The sequence below is a fragment of the Herpailurus yagouaroundi genome, unplaced genomic scaffold, assembly GCF_014898765.1.
Source record: "Herpailurus yagouaroundi ecotype Mexico unplaced genomic scaffold, PumYag 255, whole genome shotgun sequence".
NCBI classification, from domain to species: Eukaryota; Metazoa; Chordata; class Mammalia; order Carnivora; family Felidae; genus Herpailurus; species Herpailurus yagouaroundi.
In genome coordinates this window covers 102,168-129,711 of record NW_024412472.1, presented here as the reverse complement: position 1 = coordinate 129,711, position 27,544 = coordinate 102,168, and the positions used below count along the sequence as shown (strand labels likewise).

General features: G+C 45.6%; 2 protein-coding genes across 6 annotated transcripts in view; one reads left to right on the top strand and one right to left on the bottom strand.

The window, feature by feature from the left end:
• Positions 1-27,544, top strand: part of DNHD1 (dynein heavy chain domain 1) — a 79,135-nt gene that overhangs the window by 27,411 nt on the left and 24,180 nt on the right. Inside the window, exons 10-24 of one of the 5 annotated variants that reach the window (XR_005786433.1) lie at positions 3,151-3,416; positions 3,507-3,750; positions 10,958-11,115; positions 11,576-11,701; positions 11,792-12,068; positions 17,787-17,914; positions 18,015-18,213; positions 18,616-18,710; positions 19,232-19,439; positions 20,968-21,093; positions 21,399-21,496; positions 21,598-24,481; positions 24,681-24,858; positions 25,030-25,222; positions 25,465-25,753. Coding sequence is in view for 3 of the 5 variants with exons in the window: in XM_040461331.1 (XP_040317265.1) it covers positions 3,151-3,416; positions 3,507-3,750; positions 10,958-11,115; positions 11,576-12,068; positions 17,787-17,914; positions 18,015-18,213; positions 18,616-18,710; positions 19,232-19,439; positions 20,968-21,093; positions 21,399-21,496; positions 21,598-24,481; positions 24,681-24,858; positions 25,030-25,222; positions 25,465-25,753 (5,559 nt within the window). In the remaining 2 variants the exon portion in view is untranslated. Of the gene's footprint in view, positions 1-3,150; positions 3,417-3,506; positions 3,751-10,957; positions 11,116-11,565; positions 12,069-17,786; positions 17,915-18,014; positions 18,214-18,615; positions 18,711-19,231; positions 19,440-20,967; positions 21,094-21,398; positions 21,497-21,597; positions 24,482-24,680; positions 24,859-25,029; positions 25,223-25,464; positions 25,754-27,544 lie in introns of those variants that run through there. The other 4 variants (XM_040461331.1, XM_040461332.1, XM_040461333.1 and 1 more) reach the window with 4 other exon arrangements.
• RRP8 (ribosomal RNA processing 8) overlaps positions 20,235-27,544 on the bottom strand; it is a 59,432-nt gene continuing 52,122 nt past the window's right edge. Inside the window, exon 9 of the transcript XR_005786437.1 lies at positions 20,235-20,389. The gene's annotated coding sequence lies outside the window, so the exon portion shown is untranslated. The remainder of the gene's footprint in view (positions 20,390-27,544) is intronic.

Below are 27,544 nucleotides of genomic sequence, written 5' to 3'. Positions count from 1 at the left end.
TTCCCCAGGAAGGGCTTGTGGAAGCCCTTTTATTTCCCCTTTTGCCTGGATGCCTGGAACATTTCTTTTCTTTTTTTCTTGAAATTCAGTAATTTTAGTAGAGTATGCTTGTTATTGAACATTCTGAGGCAGTATTCTCAGGTATGCTCTTTCAAAATGTAATTTTACGTCTTTTTTATTTCAGGAAAGTTTTCTTGAAGTTTTTTAGTGTTGATCTCTTCCCTTGCTTTGGTTTTTTCTTTAGGGACTCCTGTTACATGTATGTTAGATCCTTATCATCTATCCCAAATATTTGTCCCTTTATCTTGAAATTAAAAAAAAAACCCTCTATTTCCTTTTTATTTTATGGTTATCCCTTTTTTACATTTTATTTCTCTTAAGGTATTACCTGTTAAGTTTCTTTGCTCTCAAATTCCTTTTAAGTTAAGTTTCCATTCTGAAATGATTTTTCCCTTTATTTCTAATTATTTCCTGAGTTCTATCAAATGATTTCTGAATTTTTCTAATTCTGATATGTGTTCTTCTTTCATGACATATAACTTTCCTAGTGTCTTTTATCTTGTTTTGCAGTGGGCTTGTTTTACTGTTTCTTGATATGTTTCCATTGTCTTTAAAGATGTTATTCTGTCCGGATTCTTTTTTCTTATAAAAGTTTTGTACGAGTTTGATGTTGATACTTTTCTGTTGCTCACCTTTGAAAAAATGGCTTTTCTGAACTTTTAGGAAGAAGTGAGGTTCAAACTGGCTTTCTAACCTCTCTGTTTCCTTTTCTATTGCTTTTCTGTAGTGTTCAAAAACAGGTGGCCAGCATTCTGAGATTTCCTGGTTTCTGTTTTGCTCTCCCAGTTTTGTCTGGACCTTTTCTCTTTTTCTCTATTGCTTCCACTCTGCTCAGTTTTAATTCCACCCCCAGCACTTTCTCCTTCTTGTCAAGCTCTGTCCCAGAAGGGACCCTGGCCAGTTGGTTTCATGAGTCCATCGGGCATAGATTGCTTCAGCTCCTACAGACTTCATTGCTTTTGGAGTGGGAAAACTCCCTCCACTTTCACCTCCTGTTCTCAGATTTGCCCTCTGATCCCCAGGAAATGCCTTTGGGCTGTATTGGAGTTTTCCTAGTCTCAGGTCTGTCAGTTGTGTCTTTATTCCCCTCTGCTTCCTGCCCTACAAATGACAATGCCATGTAACTCTTGAGGCTGTAGGTGCTTTGTCCCCACCCACTTGCATTTTGGGGTTTGTAAGGATCTCTTAGCCCCATTTTCACTAAAATGTTATCATTGGGTTTGGGGTTTTACTGTCTAATTGATCTGTCACTTTTATGTCCTTTTATGTGGGAATTTGGGAGAGATTTCAAAATTGTGCTGTCACTCCCACCATTTTTCCAGAATCCCTCCTAGTATTATTTTTAAAGGGTCGTTCTTGATGTTATGTGAGGCAGAGACTGTCAGGTGTTGGAAGCAAGGGCCCAAAGCAGGGAGATGAGTTAGAAGGGCATTGCAGTAATGCCCTTCTAACTGAAAATCTAATAGTGACTTGGGCTGAGGTAAGGGGACAGGTGGTGGTAATGGTGATGAGAGTTGGTTGGATTCTGGATATATTTTTAATGTAGATTCAGTGGGATTTTGTGATGGTTGGGTGTGTTGTATGTTAGGTTAAGAGTCAAAGATAACTCAAGTTTTTGACTGGAGCAAGTGGAAGGATGGTGTTCCCATTTACTGAAGTTGGAAGACTGCAAGTAGAGTAGTTTGGGTTAAGGGAGAAATCAGAGATCTTTTTTTTTTTTTTTTTAATTTTTAACATTTATTCATTTTTGAGAAAGAGAGAGAGAGACAGAATGTGAGCCAGGGAGGGGCAGAGAGAGAGGGAGACACAGAATCTGAAGCAGGCTCCAGGTTCTGAGCTATCAGCAAAGAGCCTGACATAGGCTCAAATTCACAAACCGTGAAATCATGACCTGAGTCAAAGTTGGATGCTTAACCGAATGAGCCATCCAGGAGCCCCTTGAGGTACATGATAGACATCCAAGTAGAGATGTGGAATAGGCAATTGTTTAAATGGGATTGGGATTCAGTGAGAGATCTGAACTAGACATAAATTTGAGAACAAATAGATGGTATTTAAAACCATGAAACTGGATGTGTTCTCCTAGAAACTACAGATGGAGAAGAGAAGAGACCTGAGGACTGAGACTTGTTGGGGGGGGGGGGGCACTGTATGTTTAGGTGTTGGTACTATGCATCTAATTTCTGAACATTTGAATGCTTCCCCCCACCTTTCTTTTTCAGTTTATTTATTTTTTGTGTGAGAGACAGAGAGAGTGCATGTGGGGGAGGGGCAGAGAGAGAGGGGGACGGAGGATACGAAGCAGGCTCTGTGCCGACAGCAGAGAGCCCAGTGTGGGCCTCGAACTCATGAATCGTGAGATCATGACCTGAGCCTAAGTGGGATGCTTAACTGACTGAGCCAGCCAGGTGCCCATCAACCTCTTTTTGCACTGAATTCACAAATACTGAAATTGGCACTTAGCCGGTTTCTAAGAAGTTAAAGGAAAAGCCAGGCTCAAGGATATTCCTTAAGACATACTGAGGACTGGCATGTTCAACATCTTTGCCACCTCTTCCTCTGTTCCACAGAGGCTGGAGTTTTTCCCATATCTCCTTATAGCTAGATGTTGTATGTGCTTGAGATCTGCAAGAGATTTCAGTTCAGAATTAAGGTAAGAGGGGGAGAGAGCCAATGCATATGCCATCCATTCTGCTGGAGGAGATCATAATAGAGGTAGTGTGCTTTTGTAGCTGCTGATATGGCAGTGACATCCCAATTTGCCAGGCAGCACAGAGCCATAGATACTCAGCCTCGAGTGTTTTTGTTTGTCAGCCCTTCCAACTATTTGCAACTCATTTAATATCCCATAACAATTCCCTTTCTGCTTATACTAACTAAATTCTGTTTTCTGAACCCGAGCCATAACTAGTAAATTCCCTCAGTGTGTTGGTGCTTGTGATATAGATGTATGTGTAAACTCACTCAGGAGCAGGGAGTGTGTGTGTGTGTGTGTGTGTGTGTGTGTAATGTACACACTCAGGTAGGGAGAGAGGTTGTGTGGAGGCCCTGAAGGGCACTCATGGACAATTTTGGCATGTGTCCCATTAGAAGAAGATGAAGAGGAGGACTCAAACAAGGAATTCATCATGCCCAAGCTCCAGGGCCAGCCTAGCGATGCTGTGCACATCTTTTGTGGCCCAAATATAGGATTGGTGTGGCCCTGGAAGTCTCACACAGTTACTGAAGCCCTGGAGGTCCGTGGGTGCCGGCTGCGGGGTCAGTACTTGCCCCCCAATTATAAGCAGCTGCAAGAAGACCTGGACAACAGTCCTCGAATCCAGCAGGCACTGACTCTGCAGCAGGCCTTGCTGGAGGTGAGAAAAGAGGTTTAAGCAGTGGGGTCATGCCCACTAATTCCAATCATAGCCACCTACCTCTGCCCTAAGCACCTTGTCTGTACCTAGGGCATGCTGTGGGAGGTGAAGGAATTCTGCAAGGAACATCACTGGATGACAGGCATTCATGAGTTCCTGCAAGCCTGGGGGCCTCAGAAGCTGGAGTCCATGAGAGGTTGTCCCATCAAGAACTACATGATGCTGGTGAGCTGCGTGAACATGTGGCAGACTGATGTCTCCAATATACCTAAGAAGTTGATCACAAAAGGCAGATTGCTGCAGCTGAACTGCTATCACATACAGGCAGAGATGGGTGAGTGCTGCTTATCCTCTTTCCTTTCCTTCCACCTTCCTTATCTCATCCGCATGGCCCTCCTTGGGCCTGGAAATGTCCTTCAAGGACTTTTGGTGAAGGCCCCTCATTGGACCTCTAGAGCCTCCTAAAGTCCCAGGTCCCAGCCCCTTCCCTTTGCAAGTAAAGGTGTGATCATTACAGATGATAGCCTCTCCATCCGTTTTGGCGCTATTCATTCCCCATGCTCTGTGGGAAACATGTTTCTGTCACCTGACACTTTCTATTTTTCTGGCATGGAAGTAATTCAAACCAAATGTGAGTGAGAAAAATCTTAGCCTACTCCTTAGGCTAGTGAGCTCAGTTTCTTTGCAGATATTCTCAGGAATCAAGAGTGCCCTTCCCCACACGCAGCAGAGTCAAAATTGACACTATAATTTGCATGTATAAAATGTTAGTCTCCTTAACTGATGTCCTCTTACTGTGTAGTCCTAACTTCTGCAGATGGCAAAAGAATGTATTCCAATTGAAAATGAAAGCACTTTTCATTTAAAGCAGCACTTTTGGTTTAACTCAGTCTATTTTGGGTATTTGGTCAATTCAAAATTCGTACTACAGTTCTGGGTTGTTTTTATTCTCAAGTGTCCTCTGCTCCTCTTCTTCCCCAAGGTGGCAGCTGCCATTGGAGAGGGCTCCTGGGCTGTGTGCTCTTCTTTGCTGGCTTCTGTCAACCCTTACTGAGGTGTGATACATCCATTCCTGGTCTCTGCCCTCCTTCTGACTTTGCTGCTTCTGGTGCAGCTATGGCCTGAGCTAGTGTAACTGTGTGTGTTCTCTTGGCTAGTAGGAGCTCAGAATGTCTACCTTTGCTAACTCAGCCCTGCATTGGATCCTGCTGGCTTTGCAGATCCATGGGATTTTAGTCAACCCTTCATTCGATCTTTGTCTTGGGCTGGCCACTCCCATAGCTTCTGCTTCAGGGTCCCTCACCCCTCTACATTGGAACCCATCCAGGCCCACTGGTTATTAAATCTCTATTATATCTTATGTATCCCCTGCCATTTGGAAGTTGTGGGGGACTTTGGAAGCATTGTATTTAGCCCTCTTTCTGCTGCAACACATCACATGATTTCTACTCTGCTATGGATATCTCATGTTAGCATGTGGGCAATCTGCAAGGTGGTATCTTCCCTAAGTTCCACATGGAAGGTGGAGCTGAAACCCATTCTGCAATCTGTTTCCTCCTCAACCATCTCAGTTTCCTTCTTGTCTCTTATCTACCCCCACTAGACCAAGGCCCAGTTGTTGGTCTCTCTGGGTCTCTGAGAAATCTGGTTTAAAACCTAGTTTTGGTCCTCTCCCCACCCACCCCCCCCCTTCCAATGGGAAGGATGTCTAATGCTATTGTTTACTAGCTAAAGTGTCTCTGCCTAGAAACTGGTCTTAGAAAGGTTCACAGTGGGGTAGGTTGGGAAGCCATTGATTTGTACTTCTAGGAAACAGAAAGGTGGTTCCATTTTCTCACCTAGCTCCCAATAACCAATAGTGTCTGCTTCCTGCAGAGAGAATGTTCTATCAGACCCATGGTCCCCAGGGCTGCTTTCTTTATGAAGGTGGGTGGCTTTGGGTGGCTCTGAAAGAGATTTCTTGAAAGTCCTTGCCTGCCTCACCCTCCTTGTCTTTCCTTTTCAACAAATAAAAGCACATGCCAAATTATGTAGCTTTTGGGCCACAAACTCCCCACTTTGCCCTCCCTCAACCCCACCTAAATGTATAGGGGATTCAGGCTGGCATGGGAGGAACAGGGAGGGCCTGTGGTTAGCCTACCTTCTTTCTGACCTTGGCTTTGCTCCAATGTTGTTCAGGAAGCCTCTGTTCTTTCTAGTTTGTTAGATTCTTCGTCCTTAGTCCAAGATCAGCTGGCCTCTTCAAGAAGAACAGATGGAGAGAGAAAACCATGGGGTTCAGAATCATGGCTCTGCTTTTCACTGGCTTGTGTGACCTCAGGTCACTGTTCAGTTCATTTATTTGTAACATAGACATGATAATGCAGTCACCCACAGGGTTATGATAAGGAGGAGTAAATGAGATATTTTTTGCAGTGTTTTTAGCATTGAATAAGGCATGCAACAGGTGCTTAATTTTTTCATTTAACCTTATCCCCTTCTGTCTACTCTCATTCTTCTTGTGATCTAATTTTGTCTACTTGTCCTCCAACTCTGTTCGTCTTCTGCCTGGGCTTCCCTGCACTGTGAATGACATAATTATTCACTCTTGTGAGTTAGTGTTCATCATTTATTCTTCCCTCTCCCTAACTCCACCACATACAACCTGTCACCAAATCTCTTCCATTCTTCTACCTCCTAAATATCTCTCAAATCTGTCTTCCCATCCATCTCCAACTTCTAACCCCCAGCAGCACTCTGGTATTTTCAGTCTGTCGCTGATTTACACCATATGATGTCGCTGTTGAGCTCCTTTCTGCCATCACCTGCCCGATACTGCTGGTCTAAAAAGCAGCACAGGGGTACCTGGGTGGCTCAGTCAGTTAAGCGTCTGACTTTGGCTCAGGTCGTGATCTCACAGTTTGTGAGCTTAAACCCCATGTCGGGCTCTGTGCTGACATCTCAGAGCCTGAAGCCTGCTTCAGATTCTGTATCTTCCTCTCTCTCTGCTCTTCCCCTACTCACGTGCTGTCTCTCTCTCAAAGATAAAGATTTTAAAAAAAAATTTTTTAAGCAGCACAATTGCAACAGCCTAGCTACTGCTAGAGGGCACAGGGATAGTCTGAAAAAGGAGATGTTCTCTTCCTTGTGTTCTGTTCAACCTTGGATGTCCCTCCATGGCTTCCCTCTCTCTCGGTTTTCTCAGTCTCATTTCTTGGTATTGAGTCCTATTGGTTACTTCCTTCGAAGCTCCAGATGGGTCATACCCAGTGTGTCTCAATTATCTGTCCCTGGAACTCACCACCTCACTTTCTGGTTGCAGAGATGCTCATAGAGGATAAGTCAGTTTATTTTCACCCCTCAAAACATAAAATAGAACAGAATGGCGCCAGGCTGCCTCGGTTTGACTATTTGCCCTGCCACTGTGTGATATATTTTTTAAGTTTTTATTTAAATTCTGGGTAGTTAACATACAGTGTAACATTAATTTCAGGCGTAAAATATAGCGATTCAGCACTTCTCTGCAGCACCCAGTGCTCATCACAAGTGCACTCCTTAATCCCCATCACCTGTTTAAACAATCCCCTCACCCACTTCCCTTCTGGCAACCATCAGTTTCTTCTCTATATAGTTAAGAGTCTGTCTCTTGGTTTGCCTTTCTTTCTCTCTTTTTTTTTCCTTTGCTCATTTGTTTTGTTTCTTAAATTCCATATAGGAGTGAAAACATATTGTATTTGTCTCTCCCCAACTGACTTACTTTGCTTAGCATAGTATTCTAGCTCCATCCATATTCTTGCAAATGACAAGATTTCATTCTTTTTATGGCTGAATAAGATGATATGATATAATTTATTTAACATAAATCATATATAATATAATAATATATAATATTTTATTCTATACACACACACACCACATCTTCTTTACCCATTCATCAATGGACGGAACTTGGGCTGCTTCTATAATTTGGCTATTGTAGATAATGCTGCTGTAAACACTGGGATGCATATATCCCTTTGAATTAGTATTTTTGTATATTTTGAGTAAATGCTCAGTAGTGTGATTGCTGGATCATAGGGTAGTTCTATTTTTAACTTTTCGAGGAACCTCCATACTGTTTCCTACAGTGGCTGCAACAGTTTGCATTCCTACCAACAGTGTAATTGAGTTCCCCCTTCTCCACATCATCACCAAGACTTGTGGTTTCTTGTGTTGATTTTAGCCATTCTGACAGGTGTGAGGTGATATCTCATAGTTTTGACTTGCATTTCACTGATGATGAGTGATGATGAACATTTTTTTATGTGCCTGTTACCTTTCTGAATGTCTTTTTTTGGAAAAATGTCTATTCATGTCTTCTGCCCATTTCTTAATTGGATTTATTCATTTTTGGAGTGTCGTGTTTTATAAGAATTATAAATTATTATTATAAATATAAATTATATATGTTGTGTTATATAAAGAACTATATATATATTTTACATTTATCAGATATGTCATTTGCAAAAATCATCTCTATTCTGTAAGTTGCCTTTTAGCTTTGTTGATTGCTTTCCTTTGTTGTGCAGAAGCTTTTTATTTTGATGAAGTCCCAATAGTTTATTTTTGCTTTTGTTTCTCTTGCCTCAGAAGATATATCTAAAAAGAAGTTGCTATGGCCAATGTCAAAGAGGTTACTGCCTGTATTCTCTTCTAGGATTTTTATGGTTCCAGGTCTCACATTTATGTCTTTAATTCATTTTGAATTTATTTTTGTGTATGGTATAAGAATGTAGTCTAGTTTCACTTTTTTGCATGTAGCTGTCCAGTTTTCCCACACTACTTGTTGAAGAGACAGTCTTTTTCCCATTGGATATTCTTTCCTGCTTTGTTGAAGGTTAATTGGCCATACAGCTGTGGGTTCATTTCTGGATTTTCTATTCTGTTCCATTGATCTATGTGTCTATTTTTATGACAGTACCATACTGCTTTGATTACTAAATTACTGCTTTGTAATGTAACTTGAAGTCCAGAATTGTGATGCCTCCAACTTTGCTTTTCTTTTTCAAGATTGCCTTGGCTATTCTGGGTCTTTTGTGGTTCCATAAAAATTTTAAGATTGTTGGTTCTAGCTCTGTGAAAGATGCTATTGGCATTTTGATAGGGATTGCATTAAATGTGTAGATTGCTTTGGGTAGTATAGACATTTTAACAATATTTGTTGTTTGAATTCACAAGCATGGGATGTCTTTCCATTTCTTTCATCAGTGTTTTATAGTTTTCAGAATACAGATCTTTCACCTCTTTTGTTAAGTCTATTCCTAGGTATCTTATTGTTTTTGATGCAGCTATAAGTGGGATTAATTCCTTAATTTTTCTTTCTGCTGCTTCTTTACTGATGTATAGAAATGCAATAGATTTCTGTATGTTGATTTTATATCCTGAGACTTTACTGAATTTGTTTCTCAGATCTAGCAGTTTTTTAGTGGTCTTTTGGGTTTTCTTTTTTTTTTTAATTTTTAAAAATTTATCTATATATATAGAGAGAGAGCACATGTGCATGCGTGCAAGTTGGGGAGGGGCAGGAGATTGAATCTCAAGCAGGCTCTACACTGTCAGTGCAGAGCTCAATGTGGAGGGAGCTGGAGGTGGGGCTTAAACTCAGGAACCATGAGATCATGACCTGAGCTGAAATCAAGTGTTGAAACTGAGTGTTGGACACTCAATGGACTGAGCCACCCAGGTGCTCCTCAGGTTTTGTATATATAGTATCATGTCATCTATAAATAGTGAAAGTTTTACTTCTTCCTTGGCTATTTGGATGCCTTCTTATTTCCTTTTGTTGTCTGATAACTATGGCTAGGACTTCCAGTACTATGTAGAATAAAAATGTTGAGAATGGACTGTAGTGGAAAACCGCTCACTTTTCCCCCCATTTAGGATGATACTAGCTTTCAGTTTTTCATATATGGCCTTTATTATATTGAGGTATGTTCCCTCCAAATCTACTTTGTTAAGGGTTTTTATAATGAATGGATATTATACTTTGTCAAATGCTTCTTCTGTATCTAATGAAATGATCATATCATTCTTTTATTAATGTGATGTACCACATTGATTGATCTGTGAATATTGAACCACCTTTGCAACCTAGGAATAAATCCCACTTGATCGAGGTGAATGATTTTTTTAATGTATTGTTGGATTCAGTTTGATAGTATTTAATTGAGAATTTGTGCACATGTGTTCAGGGATATTGACCTGCAGTTCTCTTTTTTAGTGGTGTCTTTATCTGATTTTGGTGTCAGGGTAATGCTGCCATCATAGGATACATTTGATACATTTAGAAGTTTTCCTTCCTTTTCTATTTTTTGGAATAGTTTGAGAAGAATAGGTATTAACTCTTCTTTAAATATTTGGTAGAATTTGCCTATGAAGTCATCTTGTCCTGGACTTTTGTTGACATTATGTGATATTGATAAAGCTATTGAACCTCTCCTGAGGCTCAGTTTGCTTATCTGTAAAACAGGGACAATAATAGTATCTACCTCAAAGGGTTTTGTGAGTATTGAAAGGACTAATATAAGCAAAGTAGTTGACATTGTATATGGCATGTAGTAAGCAAGCATTCTATACTGTATTTCGTGGTATACTGCGTATCATATTTCTGTATTGTATTTTGCTGTCCTGGGCATATTTTAACATCTCTGAACTTAAGAGGTGTATTATGATTGATAGCATGTCAGAGTCCAGATGGCATTGTTTGTTTCTTTTTGCATGGTATATAAAATAATGATGCTTCTTATAATCAGTGTTACTTTAGTGGTGTTAGTGATTTGGTGAGGCATCATACTGGTGCTGTTCCTGCCCTTGGAAACAGTGGAGTTGCTCATATCACCAAAGGCAGCCTCCAATATTACCTTCTAAGCCCCATATCCACCTGACAGCTTCTTTTTTTTTTTTTCTAATCCTTAAAAACAAAACGCAGATTACACATTCTTCTTGCTACTTCTTCTACTAGAGCAAAGCCACTAAGACTCCCCAAACAGAAAACTTTTATCTGGATAGGTTGTTCTACTATTCGTGAGCATGTCATTCCCGTGCCTTTACACGTGCTATTTCGTCTGCTTGGCATGCCTTTGCCCCTGGAGCATTAGCTCCTCACAGCATTCAGCTCCAGTGTTCCCTGCTGGAGGAGGCCTTTCCCAGCTTCCTCAGGTCTCCTCTCCTTTCACTTGAAGAGGTGGGCACTTGAGCATTTATCGCACTGGTTTGTGATTGTCCATTTGTTTGTCTATCTCTGCCACCATGTTGTGAACTTCTGAGGGTGGGAACATTTTCTGTCTCACCCACCCACTCTGGTCTCCCGGTGTCCAGCATAGCCTTTAGTAGCTGTGGATAGCACCAGTGGATAGCAGCTGGCCAGACACTGGGCGGGGGTCCAGTAAGTGTTCACTGAGTCAGGGAATCAATTTGTGGTCTGGCTTCCCCATTACCCCTCCCCCACTGTGGACCCACAGCGCTTGACCAGCACCCTTCCTCTTTCATGTACCTCCTAACACCGAACCTTCTCCTGTCTTCAGAATCCAAGCTGGATGGCATCAGGAAGGACATTCTTACACATGTACAGAATGAGTGCTGGACCCGCAGTCAGCAACTAATAACGGAGCTCACAGATTTCACGGAGGTCTTCCAAACCATCAACTCAGACATTCATACTATTGCACGGTGCTCCCAGAAGGTGGGCTTTTCTCATCCTTCCTTCCCAGCTTATCCAGGGGCCCATCTTGCTCACATGCTCAACACACTCTTTTCAGGTCTCTGCTGAGCTCCCATTGGGGCTTGATGCTTCTAAACTGTGCTCACATATGTGATCTGTCCTTACTAACTCTCACTCTGTTCTCGTGGCCCTCAGTTTCCTCATGTCAGGGAGAAGCCCTGGTGTGAGAGAGACTCTGTGACAGTCAGCTAGGGATCTACCACCCTGTCATCAGGGTAATGACTTGGTGGGGGAGGAGCCTGCTGTCTTCAGAGAGACCTGGGTCAGATGGGATCTGATCCCACAGTGCCCCTGATCCCAGTTGGGTAAAGGTGGCTGTTGGGGTCTGGGGCCCCTACAAGATGGGAGCTCCCCTCAGAATGAGCCCAAACTGGTGCACAGGGTTGTGGGGGTGCCGGTCTCATGTTGTAGCCCCCTGCAGTTGAACCAGGCCAACGAGCAGTATGCAGAGCTGGAGAAGCGAATGGAATACATACGGGCACTCCACGAACTCATCCGCAACCACTTTAGCCTCTTTAGTGCTGAGAATGAGGCACTGGACATCTCGGTGAGAAGGCAGTTGGGGAAGTCACCCATGCCTCCCAGTCTCCCTCCCCCACAGCCGCACCTACCTGACCGCACTCCCCTTGCCCCACAGCTACTGGATGTGTGGGAGGCATTTCAATTTGAGAAAAGCCAGGCCTCAGAGTTCCTGCTCAGCAAGCGACATGCCATTGTGCCCAAGCTGCAGCAGCTAATAGCAGCGGCACTTGTGGAGCTGGAAGGTCTGATTGAGAACGCCCTATCTGGCCCCTTCATGGACCCTGCGCAAGAACAGAGGAGCATGGAGCGTCAGCTCATCTCCCTGGAGCGTCAGTTCCAGAACACAGCCAGTCACCTCAGTGAACTGCACCATGCCTGTGCCACCTTCACCGGTACTGAGGATCCCTGCTCCCTCTACCACCATCCTGTGAGAGACCCATCAACTGAGATAAGGGTCCTGTATCCTGAGTGTCCCTAAGCAAGTCTTGGGAATCACATACCTTCATTTTAGTCTCTTTTATAAATGAAAATTACAGGACAGAATCTTTGTACATTGGCTATGTTAAGGGCTCTGCTTAGCGGGGGAAGACAGAGGGCTCACAGTCTGGTAGGGAAGGCAAATCGGTGAATGTTACATTAGAATGTGATGGGGCTGAAGGGCTAAAAGCCTCTGCAGGGGAAATGTAAAGGTGCCCTCATTGTAGTCCTTAGCCGATCCAGCCCAGTCCTGTACCAGGCTGCAGGTCCCAGCTAAAAATAGGTCTTGATAAGTCATAGCCCCTGCTTCCAGCCAATGTAGTGTAGGGGGGCAGCTGCCGAGGGTCTCCCTGGCCCACAGAGGAGACCAGGGCAGAACTATTGGTCTTAGCCCTCTGTACAAAGGGGTGCAGCTAGACTGGTTCCCTTCTGCACATTAAGAACTTTGTGGGGTCAAGTTTCTCCTTTCAGATCCAGTCACTTCTTTTGGTTACTTTTATCCCCTGGAAGGGCACACTGCTTCTGAGTTGCCTCTTGGCCAACTACCAACTATTACCAACACTGCCTGTGGGCATCCCTAGTCCCAGGGCCGTTTGGCCAAATGTAGGGTGGAGGGGACACCTTGGGACCATCCTTAAGCAAGGGACTTTTTTCTTCAGCCAAGTATGGAGAGACCCTCTAACTGACATAGACCACAAACCTTAAACTTTCCTCTAGGGATTGGGTATGTTTGTGAAAAGGCAGAGTAGGGGCCTCAGGCCTTGCGATGCTAGGCCCAGGAAGCCCGAGAGCATGCTTTTAGTTCCATCGTCCATCCCTAGCTCTTCACCAAACTCCCAGCTTTTGTTAAAATAATCCAGGATCTTAAAGCTAGATTATTAATACTATTCTATATTTTCCATTATGTATCTTATTTTAATTAATACTTTAAAAAAAAGTTTATTTTCAGAGAGAGAGAGAACACAAGTAGAGGAGGGACAGAGAGAGGGAGAGAGGGAGAGTCCCGAGCAGGATCCACACTGTCAGCGCAGAGCCTGACACAGGGCCTGAACCCATGAACCATGAGATCATGACCTGAGCCAGAATCAAGAGTTGGACACTTAACTGCCTAAGCCACCCTGGCACCCCAATCTTAATACTTTTGACATTTGCTTGGTTTTATAACCAAGTTATCAACTATTTTCACATATAAGGTTTACTGGTTTTGTTTACCCACTCTCCCCCTTTTTTTTTTAATCAAAGTATGGTTGACAACCAATGTTACAGTAGTTTCAGATGTACAAGATAGTGATTTGACAAGTGCTTCTATACATTCTGCTGTGCTCACCACAAGTGTAGCCACCATCTGTCACCATACATCGCTATTACAGTACCATCAACTATATCCCCATGCTGTGCCTTTCATCCCCGTGACCTTTCCGTTCCATAACCGGGCGCTGTAACTCTCCCTCCCCTTCACCCATTTTGCCCAACCTACCACCTCCCTCCCCTCTGGCAGCTCTCAGTTTGTTCTCTGCATTTATGGGTCTGTTTTCTGCTTTTTGTTTTGTTTATTCACTGGTTTTGTTTTTTTAGATTCCACACATGAATGATATCACATGGTATTTGTCTTTCTCTCTCTGACTCATTTCATCTAGCATAATGCCCTCTAGGTCCATCCATGTTGTTGCACTACCATTTTTAGAAATACCCCATCTTGGGGCGCCTGGGTGGCGCAGTCGGTTAAGTGTCCGACTTCAGCCAGGTCACGATCTCGCGGTCCGTGAGTTCGAGCCCCGCGTCGGGCTCTGGGCTGATGGCTCAGAGCCTGGAGCCTGTTTCCGATTCTGTGTCTCCCTCTCTCTCTGCCCCTCCCCCGTTCATGCTCTGTCTCTCTCTGTCCCAAAAATAAAAATAAAAACGTTGAAAAAAAAAATTTAAAAAAAAAAAAAAAAAGAAATACCCCATCTTTTCATTATTTTCATTCTTTACTTAAATGGCAGCAATATTTCTTTGAGTATTTATTTTTTCTAAGAAGGGAGTTTGAGGTGTTAAAATTTCTAAGTTCTTTATGTCTAGAATGACTTTATAATGTCCTTATATCACAGATTGGCTAGATATTGAATTCTGAAGCCACAGGCATTTTTTTCTCCAAACCTAGGATATTGCATCATTGTCTTCTGATATTTAGCATTGTGGGCCAATCTGTTATCAATCTGATTTTTTTTTTTTTCCTGGGCAGGTAATCTGTTTATCAGTTATTTGATAATGGCTCTTAGATTTGCTCTGGTCTCCTTCCAGAATTCATACTTGTATATTGGATTTTCTGGATCTCTTCTCCATTTCTTTTATCTTCAGCATCATTCATTCCTTTATTCTGAATTCTGAGGAAATATCATGAGCTTATCTTATAAACTTCCATTTTCTTGGCATCTACTCTGTAATTTCCATTGCATTTAGAAGTACACACATATTATATGTATACGCATGCTTATGTGCACATGTATATGTATATAAGTGTATGCATATGTGAATATATACCTGAGTATATTTCCTAGCCCTGTCTACTGAAGAGACTAAGAAGCAAAGACACTCCAACAGCAAGAAGCAACTTTGTGTCCTGGTCTTAGTTGCTAATATCATTCCCTACCAGGGCTCCTCAGAAAATGGGTGACTCCAGGGCTGTCACAGGGTAGGTACAAGATGAGTCTAGAATATCTTTTTAAGGTCTTGCGGACACAGAAGGGATGCCAACTGTCCAAATCTGAGGCAATTTTAGCACTGAAGTACAAAGTAACTATTGGAAAAATAGGAATTTATAATCCACACTGATAATAAGTAGATAAATAAGTGAGGGAGAAATGAGGACTTGCACTTACAATAGAATGCCGAGAGCCAACTGATAAATGTAGAAGGAGAAAAATTGAAGGGAAAAATCATCATTTTGCAAACATTCTGGTAAATGTTGGATCAGGTAAAGTCATCAGTGGGGCAAATTCGATGAGATGTAGAATATTTGCACAGTCTTAGAGATTCTCCTACAGAGACTACTTATTAGTTGCAAGGGAGGGGAGAAAAAACACTAGCAATTATTTAGTAGAGAAATTGGGCAACATTTTGACCAGGTGATCAAAGTTAATATCACCAATGAGAGACAGACATCATGTGCCTCCAGACATGATACCCAAAGGACACAACATTACCTATTCAGTAGTCCAGCTGAGAATGAATAACTTCAGTCATGAAAAGAATCATATAAACACAACATGAGGAACTTTCTGTTAACAAAAAAGGGAGAAAAGGGTCAATATACTTCAAAAATGTCTGTTAGAAAAGATTAAAGCTATGGGGAATGTTCTAGATTAAAAGAAGTTAAAGAGACATGACAAGTAAATGTGGTACTTGATTCTGGACTGGGTGCTGTAGTTGAGGGGGAAAATGCTATAGGACCTTATTAGGTCAATTGACAACATTGGAACATGGACTATAGGTTAAAGAATTGTATCAATATAATATATGAAGTTGATAATTATAGTTATATAAGAGAATATCCCTATTCTTAGGGAATACACAGTATTTGGGGGATAAATAGGGCCATGATATATGTAACTTACCCTTAAATAGCTCAGCAAAGAATTATGTGTTGGTGTATACATATGCCCATATACATACAGAGCCTGTAAACACAAGTGATAAAGAAAATGGGTAAAATGTTAACAAATGGTATACATCTATTCTTTTTACTGCTCCTTCTTGCAACTTTAAAAAATTTGAAATCACTTCTAAATAAAGTTTTAAAATGCAATGAAACTTACTGAGTAGATACCACAGCAAATTTGTGTCAGAGGATATTTGCTGTTAATCCTCAAGAGTGGTATCTTCTCACGTGTCTGGGGATACAATGCCTGCTCTTTTTTTTTTTTTAATCTTTTTAACGTTTATTTATTTTTGAGACAGAGAGAGACAGAACATGAATGGGGGAGGGGCAGAGAGAGAGAGAGAGACAGAATCTGAAGCAGGCTCCAGGCTCTGAGCCATCAGCCCAGAGCCCGACGCGGGGCTCGAACTCACGGACCGCGAGATCGTGACCTGAGTTGAAGTTGGACGCTTAACCGACTGAGCCACCCAGGTGCCCCAATGCCTGCTCTTTCTTACAGAGGAAGTTCTTCACTTGTCCAAGATTTGATGTTGAGACAACTGCTGTCAAAGATTATATGAGTCTCTAGCCAGATCTTTTGAGTTCAGACAAAGGAAGATTGGAAGGGTTTAAATTTACTATCATTTTTTTTTCTGGTCATATGAGAGCTTTGATAGCCTGATAGTGATTCTCAGTCTTTCATTATTCTGCTCTCCATGATGGATGATTCTTACACATGTAAGATTCATGATTCCCATCATTTGGGTATTATTTTATCCCTTTTTATCTCACTGAAGAAAGTATACTGGAACTCAGATGAATGAGAATGACAACTTTTCTGTAATATCCTTGAGTCTAGTCGGATATATTTTAAGTAAATTACAAATCTCAGTACCATAACTATTATTAACTGCAAATTACTTTTGACACATATCTCACAACCAAATATAAATAATTGGTCAAGGATTATGCAGCAGCTTATGAGATGAAGGGAGGGAATAATGACCAGAAGTACACAAAATAGGAAGCATCACCATTTACCCCTTCTGGTCCTCTCTATAGACCAGATCTTTTTTCATATGCATCTCACTGGATTTATTCATTTGTCTAACAGGTATTCCTTGAGTGCCTATATTGTGCACCAGGCTTGAGGTATATCAATAGATAAATAACATCCCCCCCCCCCACCCTCATGGGCCCAACATTGTAGCAGGGAGAGAAAGACAACAAATTATAAACATAAAATATAACCAAATTATGGAGGCACCTTGGGTGGTTTAGTCAGTTAAGCATCTGACTCTTGATTTCAGCTCAATTCATGATCTCATAATTTGTGGGATCAAGTCCCATGTTAGGCTCTGCACTGTCAGCAGAGCCTTCTTGGGATTCTCTCTCCCTCTCTCTTTGCCCCTCCCCTACTTGCACACAGCTCTCTCTCAAAATAAATAAATAAACTTAAAAATATATGTATGTATCTAACCAAATTATGGAGTACATTAGAAGGTGATAAGTGGCATAGAAAAAAGAATAGAGAAGGTAAGAGGTGTTGAGAATGCCAGAGAGGGTAGAAAGCGGTTTTTAACGGGTTGGGCTACACAGGCCTCATGCAGATGGACTTGAATTTGGTGAAGAAGTGAGGTATATGGTTTTCTAAGGGAAGAGTGTTCCAGAAAGAATGAGCTACCAGTCAGAGGCTCTCAGCAGGAGAGGGCATACCTGGGGTGTATACAAGCATCAGCAAAGAGCCTGGTGTGTCTGGAGCAGAGTGAGATGGAAACTAACAGAAGAGGAACCCTTCCCTTTTGCTGCCATCACATTTTCCCAGATAGCCTTTCCTTGGAATAACTATCTCTTAGATGGTCCCCACCTACAATAGTCCCCATTGGACAATTTTGGACACCCCATCCCTGGCACTTTCAGGACCTTCCTTCCTGCCATTATGGGCTCTTGACAGACAACTCCCTGTCGTGCTCCTCCCCTGCACCCAGCCCAGGCCTTAACCTGCCCTGTCCCTCAGGGGAGGAGAGTCCTGTGCCCTTGCCAGTCTGCGGGACCCGTCCAATCGTGCAGCAGCAGCGCATTTGGCACCTGTACCGAGTCATCTCTGAAAACATCAGTGAATGGAAGTGCATGGCTTTTGCCAAGGTGCTGACACCCTTTCTTGGAGCCCCTGCCTCAGAGTGGAGAGTCTGCAGGGGTGGGCGGGGAAGGGTATCCAGCTAACAGTGAGCCCTCCTCCCTCCAGTTCAGCATGACTATGGCCCAGGAGAAGACAGATGGCTGGCTGACAGAGGCGGCCCGGCTGAGCACGACCCTGGGGCTGCACAGCCCGGTTCTGCAGCGCTGTATGCACATGCTGGAGGAGTTTCACATCTACCTGCCAATACTTAGCAGGCTGGGCAGCTTCCAGCTGCAGAACTTAAACTTCCAAGTCCTCCTGCGAGGTGTGTTTTGGGTAGAGTCAGAGGGGAGGGGAAGGGAAGTACAGGGGGATTAGAACAATGTAAGGACTCAGTTCCCTGCTGCTCCTGTAGGAAACACCTTTCCTCCCTGGGTTGCTCCCTGCCTTTGCCCCACAGGGATAAACATTTCTAACCTCATGCACACCATGTGAGTCTCCTCTGCTGACTTGGGCTAAATTCAAGCTACAGTCTTAGCTCTGGGCTCTGTGTTGTGTTCTGGACCCTAGGTTCTGGGTTCTTGGCTCTATGTTGTGCTTTGAGATCTGCTGTCTGGGAGCTGGGCTGGGCTGGGCTGGGCTCAGGGTTGCAGATCTGGGCTCTAGGATATGGGCTGGATTCTGCCATGTACTGAGTGTTGCTCTGACTTGTCCCCTCTACCTCCAGCCTTAGGGCTGGGCAGTCTTCAGAACACGGAACTCCTAACACTGGGCCAGCTGCTAACTTGTCCGCTGCTCGAATTTGCAGATCAAATCAATCAGGTGGGGCCCTCCAGAGAGAAGGAGTTGATCCAAGCCCAGAACCTATGTGCTAAACTCTAATAGAGCCAGTTAAGTCCCAGCAGCCCCTTGAGACAGGGGACAGTAGATACTGGCTTGTGGGTGGGAAGGCGGGAGGTTGAGTTTTTGGTCCTGCCTGGGGGGTGTGGGGATCTGATGGGTGGTCTCAGACTCTGCCTGAGAGCATGCCCCACCCCCAGAAGGAACTGGGTGGCAGCCCCAAATTTGTGGGCACACAGGATGGCAGATGTCCTCCAACACTTGCCCTGTTCCAATATGAACTGATTAAGGCACTATCTGCTCAGCTGAAACCTTGCAAAAGAGTAGGCTTCAAGGCAGCAGCCCTAGGTCAAAGTATGCTGCTGATGCTACCTGAGGCCAAATGGTCCCACTCTACATTTCTGAGACTTCCATTCCCCTGAGCCCTAGCCCTGGAGTCCCACTTTCAAGGCTATCCCCTGAGCCATCACCCAGTGCTGGTTCCTGAGACCCAGCTGTTCCAGATCTGGCAGTGTGAAAACGAACAAATCCGTGCCCAAGAAACTCTCCGGCGGCTGCAGCGGGTCTGGGAGGCACGCCAGCTGCGACTGATGAACTTCATCCTGTATGTACCCTATGAGCCCCCCGCCTTGGAGCGCTCCAAGAGGCAAATGTTCCATAGCCCCCAGTGGGAGGTGGTGAGCAAGGATAGCGGCACCTTCATCCTTTCAGGTAAGACCCAGCTCTTGTTGTTCAGTTATAGCCCTCTGCTAGGGGCCACATTTGTCCACCACATCCACACAACCCTGCCCAATCTGGCTTCTCTAGCCAGGGCCCCATCCTTACTGAGCAACCTGAGACGTCTGTCTGTTCTGAGACAGTTCTTCCATGTAGCACCTGTATAGTCCTAATCTTGGGAGCCCCCTGCTCACTCCCTCCTACCCAATGCCTGGCCCTTTCAGCAAAGGTCCTTCCCTTTCTGCGTGGACTAAAAAAATCCCTCACAGTCATGTCTCTCCATTTTCCAGTGCTCTTTCCTCTATATTGCATCCTGTTGTCAGATCTCTTGCCCCATTCATTCACTCTTTTGTCATTCCTGCATCAAACCTACCTGCCTTCTCGGAGCCAAACACAAGAGACCTTGAGATTTACAGTCCAAGTTCTGTCCTCTAGGAGCTCCTAGTCCAGTGAGAGAGGATGATAGAATAGAGATAAGTGCATGATGGAGAATTTAACTGAGGGCAGTAGAATCTCAGAAAGAGGACTAGCTTCAAAGGACTGGGGAGAGTCAGAGGAATCTTCCTTTCCCGTAGGTAAAGGCCTCATTGCTGACTCCTGAAGGAGCAGAAGTTTGCCAAACTTACAAGGAGAGAAGGGCATGCCGGGCAGAGAGAACAGCATATGTACAGGCACCCAAGATGGTATAGTTAGGGAACTGCCAGTAGAGGAGAAATTGTCTTATCCAATCCACTTGAAACTCAACTAGCAAATTCAAAGTTAGCTAAATAGATCATAAAATACGAGATATACATGGCTTAAAATTTTTACTTTAGCTTAAAACATATAAACATAACCTTTTAGCCTGAGGACAAGGGCTTGACCTTGATTTGCAGTCGACTGATAGAAGTTCCTCACTGCCTTTCCTGCATTAATGCATTGTCTGCCATTTCCACTTTCAGCTTCTGTAAAGTTGAGCAGTGACATGAAGACACTTGTGAAGTTGCTGGAGTCCAAAATTTTTCTAGATGTTATTATAGTTTCCCAAGTTTTAAAAATTGACTGGCCTAGGGGCACACGGTGGCTCAGTCAGTTAAGCAACTGACTTTGGATCTCAGCTCAGGTCTTCATGTCAGGGTCGTGAGTTCAAGCCCTACATTGGGCTCCCTGCTGGGCGTGAAGCCTACTTAAAAAAAAAAAAATTGGGAGTATACCTAATTTAATATCATGTTTTTATCAGCTCACCTTTACTGAAGGTTTTCCATAGTTTCCATAGAACCAGCAACTCTTCCTCACCCATATTTCAGTGGTTAACATAATATGAGATCAAATTCTGTAATTAAGATTATAACTCACATGGACAGGCTTTAAACACACTCTGACTCTAGGAGAGGATACTTTGCAACTAGTGGAAGAAAAAATGTTTGAGTCTTCTAGGGAATAGCTTGAGAACTGAGTTTCAGTATAATTTGGGTATTCACCACCCCTACCCTTGCCCCATCTGCCTGCCAGCTCCGCTCAGCTAGAACCCACTCTTCCTTAGATTACAGCAGCCTGCAGGATTCTATCCAGGAGAGTCTTCAGGTATTGTTCAAGATCCTGGCCATCCAAAAGTCAGGAGACTTAAACAAAATAGCTTTGGAGTGGGTGACCATCATGCATAGCCTGAGTGAGTGCAGGCCTCTAGCCTGGAGAGTGGGTGGGATCTAGGGCGGGAATGCCCAGAGGGATGGGGTGAGAGGTGGGGGTTGGGTGGGGGAAGACCAGAAGGACCGAGCGAAGACCTTCTTCCTACTTCTTGGGCTCAGCTGACCAGGTGAAAGTTTATTCACAGGACAAGTTTGCTCTCCAAGGAAGGTCCCTGGGTCCTGCTGAGTATTTGGGGGTGGGGCACCCTGAGAGGTCAGGGTCAGCTGGACCTTGCGGAAGCTGGAACCCTAGCCTCCCTCCAGTGATCCTCTGGTGTTCACACAGGTGCCCTGCTGGAGGTGTGGGTGACTTTCCAGCAGAAGTGGATTTTTCTGAATAAAGTTCTGTATGAGATGAAGATCGAGTTTCCTAGTTCCAACCTGGTAGGAAAGAGGGGTGAGGCAGGTGGACAAGGGCTACTGCATAGTGGGGCTTATCATGGGAGGGGGAGCTGCCCTCACTTTTAACCCCTCCCTCACTGCAGAACTCCCGGTTCAAGGCCATGGATGATCAGTATCGGATCCTGATGCAGACCTCTGTAGCTGACCCCCTGGTTCTGTCACTTGTAGTGCCCAGCATCAAGCGGAGCCCTCACTTCCGAGGCCAGCAGCTACAACAACTGCTGCAAGCAGGCTCGGTGGAGCTGGAGGGCATCATCATGGCCCTGGAGACCGTGCTTTATGGGGTGTGTGCTGACTTCCCCCGCCTCTTCTTCCTCAGCAATAGTGAGCTGGTAGCCCTGCTGGCTGCCCCCCTGGAATCATGTGAGGCCCAGCTCTGGGTACGACGCTGCTTTCCTCATGTGTATGCTGTGAGTTTCAATTCCAGCCTGACTGACAAAAAGACGGATGACCGGGACTCAAGCCCAAAGCCATCTACTCAGGTGGAGGCATTTGCAGTGCTTGGGGCGGGTGGGGAGGAGGTGAAGCTGCAGGGGTCTGTTCCTCTGCATCCGGATCTCCCCAAATGGCTGGCCCATCTGGAGAAGTGCCTGCGTTTGGCACTTGTGCACATGCTGCAGGGCTGTGTGGCTTCCCGTCTCGCTCTGGGCCCGTCCCTAGATGAGGCCTTCAAGCAGCTGCCCCAGCAAGGCCAGCTGCCCTTGCAGCTGTGTGTCCACCACTGGTTAGACTTAGTCCAGGCCTTCCCTTGGCAGTGTGTGATGGTGGCGGAGGAGGTGGTATGGTGGGCGGAGATGGAGGAGGCTCTGCTAGAGGGGAGGACCCTGGCCATGGTCCCCACGCATGTGCGCAAGCTCGAGGCACTGGTGCATTTTATACGGGCTCACAGGGCCTCCCAGGGTGGGCAGCCCCTGTCTTCTGTCCGCCAGACCAGCCTGCTCAGTGCTCTGTTGGCCATGGCAGTGACTCACCGGGATATAGCACAGCTGTTGCAGGAGCACCAGGTCAGTGATCTGACAGATTTCCATTGGGCCCGCCAACTCAAATACCACCTGGGTTCACCTCACATCATCCCCCAGAAACCCCTGCAGAGTCTCAAGACTATTGCATCTACTGAGACTTCTCTGTCACCAGCTGCATGCTGGATAGATGTGCTAGGTCGGTCCTTTCTGTACAATTATGAATACCTGGGTCCCAGACTAGGGTCTCTACCCAGCCTGCTGCCTGAGCGGCCAGCCCTGGTGCTGTTATTGGCCTTGGAAGAGGTGGCCTGTGGGGCTCTACTGGGCCCTGAAGGAGTGGGCAAGACAGACATGGTGAAGAGCATGGCACAGGCCCTGGGACGCCAGCTGGTGACAATGCCCTGCCTGCCTCAGACAGAAGCCCAAAGCCTGAGCAACTACCTGAACGGGGCCTTGCAGGGTGGTGCCTGGCTGCTGTTGGAGGAGGCTCAGCGCCTACCCCTCGGCTTGCTCTCTGCCCTGGGCCAGCGCCTCACTCAGCTGCACCACCTCTGTGCCCCACTGTACCAGGAGGCCTCCCGAAGTACCAGCACTGTTGACCCCACACACCCCCAGCTCCTGGGCAGTGGCTTCTTTGAGAAACATCACGTGTACATACGCCTTTGCTATGGCTGTTTCCTGACGCTGCGTTCCCTGAGTCCTGCTGTGCCTGCCAACCTGCACCTGCTGCTACGGCCTGTGGCACTGACACTGCCTGACTTGCAGCAAGTGGCAGAGCTGACCCTGCTGGGTGCAGGGATGCGGGATGCCTCCCTCATGGCTTCCCGCTTGTCTAAATTCTTCTCCCTAGAGCGTGAGCTGGTGTCTGCATCCCTGCCCTGCCGCTTGCCATTGCTCAAGCAGGTTCTGGAAGACACGATACAAGACTTACATGTGACCAAGGAGCCCAAGTCCCAGCAGCCCCACAGCCTAGCTGTCAATGAGGAGGCTGCCCTATTGCGTGCCCTGCTACGCTCACCACTATTCAGCATCCTCAGTGGTGTCCACCTGCACAACCTCCAAGAGCTGCTCTGTGGGCTCTTCCCTAATGCCCGCCAGGTGTTGGCAGAGCCTGTGACCCACACGCTGAGGAAGCCATTGCTGGTGGAGGAACTACAGCAGATAGGCCTCCATCCCAGCCCTGATATTTTGGGATCCCTGGAGCAGCTGAGCCAGGCTCTGAGCCGGGTTTCAGGTGTTTTGCTCCTGGGCCCTGCAGGCAGTGGCAAGACCACTTGTTGGCACAGCTTATTTAAGATCCAGAATCGGCTGGCAGCCAGGGAGGACACCTCAGCTCAGGGCTGCCAGCCTGTGGAGATCACCCACCTGTATCCCAATGTCCTCAGCCCCCAGGAGTTCCTAGGATGGCTAGAGGGCCCCTGCTGGCACCATGGCGTCTTCCCCAGGCTGTTTCGTGCAGCCAATCCATGTAAGACTGCCGGCCCAAAGGGGCCACCACAGGAATCGGTGGGTATCCAGCACTGGATAATATGTGATGGGGTCGCCAGTGCTGCCTGGCTGGACTCTATCACTTGCCTCCTGAGCGATGCCCCCCAGCTCAGCCTCCCCAACGGGCAGCAGATAGCACGACCCCCAGGTACTTTTCTCCTGATGGAGGTGGGAGATGCAACAGGTATGTCCCCCAAAGTGGCAGGCCGGTGTGCCCTCGTCTGGTGTGGCGGGGAGCAGACTTGGCAAAGCATGCTTAGTGTTCTGATGGCAACCCTGCCCCACGAGTACCGCCTGCAACCCCAGACAGTCACTGAGCTCAACCGCCTGGCTCAAGCACTGGTGCCAGCGACGTTCCGATTCCTCACCCGGCAGGGCGCCAGCTCTCTGCTGCAGGTTCATGGGCAGCAGGCCGTTTGCCCAGGTGTGGCCGAAGTGACCAGCCTGGCCCGTATCTTGCGTGGTCTGCTTGGCCCCCACCTGCGCATAGATGAAGGGGAGAAGGCACATGTCTCAGGTGAGGGAAAGAGAAGGGATGGCTTGGGACAAGGGGCCTTGAGGACAGCTGGCATACAGCTGGTGCCTGGGGTCTGGGTTCCTTAGCCGATTTGGGCCTGGGGACCAAAAGTGGGCAGCAGAGCCAATCTCTACTCACTTCCTCCACCCCCCACTTTTTCCTACCTGTGCTCCTATTCTGGCCATCGTGACCTTTGCAGAGGACCTCAGCTGTAGTGATCCTGTGGCCCAGAGCTTCAAGTCCTCAAAAAGCAGCTCTCTGAACCCATCCCAGGTTGCCAGTGATGATGTACCTAATAAATGCAAGGAGCATTCGCTGGCTGTCAGCAGCTTTCTCTTTGCATTGGTTTGGGGCTTTGGAGCCCACCTTCCCTCCAGGTATCTGCAGGGGTGGGGCCGGGGGTGGGGGATTCAGAGAGCTGAGATGGACTGGCACATGGGAGTTAACCCAGGTGACATGACTGTCGGGGAGGGTGGAATGTGTGAGTGTGTCACAAACGGAATTGTTGTAACTATCTGACACTTCTGCCTGTACATCCATCTGAACAGGCTCTGGCCCCTCTTTGATACCTTCATGAGGGGTTCTATTAGTTGCCTCTGCAACTACCTGGAGCCACTGCCTTCAGCCTTGGTGTTTGATCTACATGTATGCCCTGAAAATGGGACATTGGTCCCCTTCACTGGCCATTACCTGGGTAGCCGCATCAGAGGAATTCCGGGCACCTTCAACCCTTCTCCCCAGGTGTGAAGACAATGGGGCAGTAGCTGGGCTTGGGGCTCAAGGAGATATCCTGGGGAAGTCTATGTTCTGGGGCCAGCTGGGGCTCCCCCCTGCTTCTGTTCTTCGATATGTTTTCACAATCACAAGAATATGTGAAGTGTTCTGCAGGTGCAGCTCTAAGACAAGACCCCTAGACCTTTGCTTTCACCTAGATTACTGCCTAGATTGGCACTGCCCCAGTAAGCCCTGCTCCTGTCCTGCAGACTGAACGGCTCTTATATGTGGTGGACCTGCTGCTGTCAGAGGGACACCCAGTGCTGCTGGCTGGAGAGGCGGCAACAGGGAAGTCAACCTTTGTGGAGATGCTGGTGGAGCCACATCACCCTTACACGTACAGCCCCATCCACTCTGCCTTTAGTCCCACCCACCTGCGCCTGCTGCTGAGTCAGGGGGTCCAGGGCCAAGTACAAGCTGCCCCATCACCTGGGCCGCACCTGGATTCTAAAGGCTCCCTCCTCTTCCTGCTGGAAGATCTGCATCTGGCCACTTCTAGTAAGTAGCTGGGCGGAGGAAGAAAGGAGTCATGGTGATCTCTTGAGACTGTAAAATCCCTAACGATATTTACTGACTCTCAATTAGACACTTACAGACCAAACCTCAGCATCCCATTCTTAATATCTTCTCATTGAAAATGTGCTCCCTGAACAATCACACCCCTCTCATGGCCTCATCTGCCATCTCTATGCTTTGACTGCTAAATCTTTATCCCTGGCCAGGCTTTTCTTCTAAGTGCTAGACCTGTTTACACAGCTACTTACTGTATATCTCTATCTTGTCCCACTGGCACTTCAGACTCAACACTGAACTCATCATCTGACCCTGAAAACCTGTTCCTGTCCTTTAGTAACGAGTACAACCATCCATCCAGTCACTTAAGTCAGAAATCTTGTTGACATCTCCTGCCATCTTACCGAAGTCCAGTCACCATGTCTCTCAATTTTGCATTCTAAATATCTCTCAAATCTGTCCACTTATTTCCATTCCATCTTCCCTGGTTCAGTCAGTCACTACCTGGAACTTTGGTGAATGCTCTTGAAAGATTCCTTGCGATGAGGCTTTCTTCTCTGACACTCTGTACTCTAACTGGAGTCAACTATGTACAGGCATTCAGTAAGTCAGGTTTCCTCTAGCCTCTGGGATTGCTGTCTTCTCTGTCTTCCCTCCTCTATGTATCTGGATAAATCCTTATTCTTTACACATAAGCTTAGGCAACATCTTTTCCAGGAAATTTGAGCCTCCAGGCTAGGTTAGATATTCATCTCATGCTCTGTACAAAAATCTGTGACAACCATGGTTTTAGGATTGTGTGTTTACTTGTTGATCCTTTCCACTACACTCTGAGCTTCATGAGAAGAGAGATTTGTCTTATTCATTCTGATAGACCCAAGAGGAAGTAAGTACTCACTAAGAGTTTATAGAAGCAAAGATTACAAAGGAAAGGGGAAATTGAGATAAAAGTCTGGGATACTAAAATTTAAAGTTTCTAAAGTGATAATGACAGGTTTGAATGTGGCCATGGGATATGCCCATGGGAATGGGCAGAAGTAAAGTACAGGGCAAAGTATTAGCTGGATTGTCCAGTTAGACACTGAAGTCTTTTATGAAATGTAGAAAACTTGAATCAGGTTGTAGACACACTTAATAATAATAGGTACAATTTATTGAGGACTGTGTGTTACAAACTTTATATCATCTTTAGTGCTCACAAAATCCTATTAAGATGGAAATTTGCTATGATCATTTTAAAGATGAAGAAACTGGAAGATTTTTATAACTTGCCCAAGATACTCTAGCCAGTAAAATGTCAGAACCAAGATTAAAATTAAGTCTGTTTAGCACCAAGACCTGTAATTTTCTGCAACTATCTTATTTGGCCCTTTCAGTAAATTTGCACAAATAATCAGATTGTCAGTTGTAAATAGAAAGGGTAAATTCAGATCTGAATAGCAGCTGAGAAGAGATTTCAGCAGGAAGGCTGAAAACATTGCAACGATGTTGTGGAGTGAAGTATATTACAGCTGGCATTGTAAAAGTTGTCCTAGGGTGGGGGTGCCTGGGTGGCTCAGTCGGTTGGGTGTCCAACTTCAGCTTGGGTCCTGGTCTCATGGTTCGTGAGTTCTAGCCCCACCTCGGGCTCTTGCGCTGTCAGTGCAGAACCTGCCTAGGATTCTCTCTCTGCCTCTCTCTCTCTTTCTCTCTCAAAATAAATAAATAAACTTTAAAAAGATATTTAAAAAAAGATGTCCTACGGTAATAGCCAACAAAACATTTAGTATAAAATTT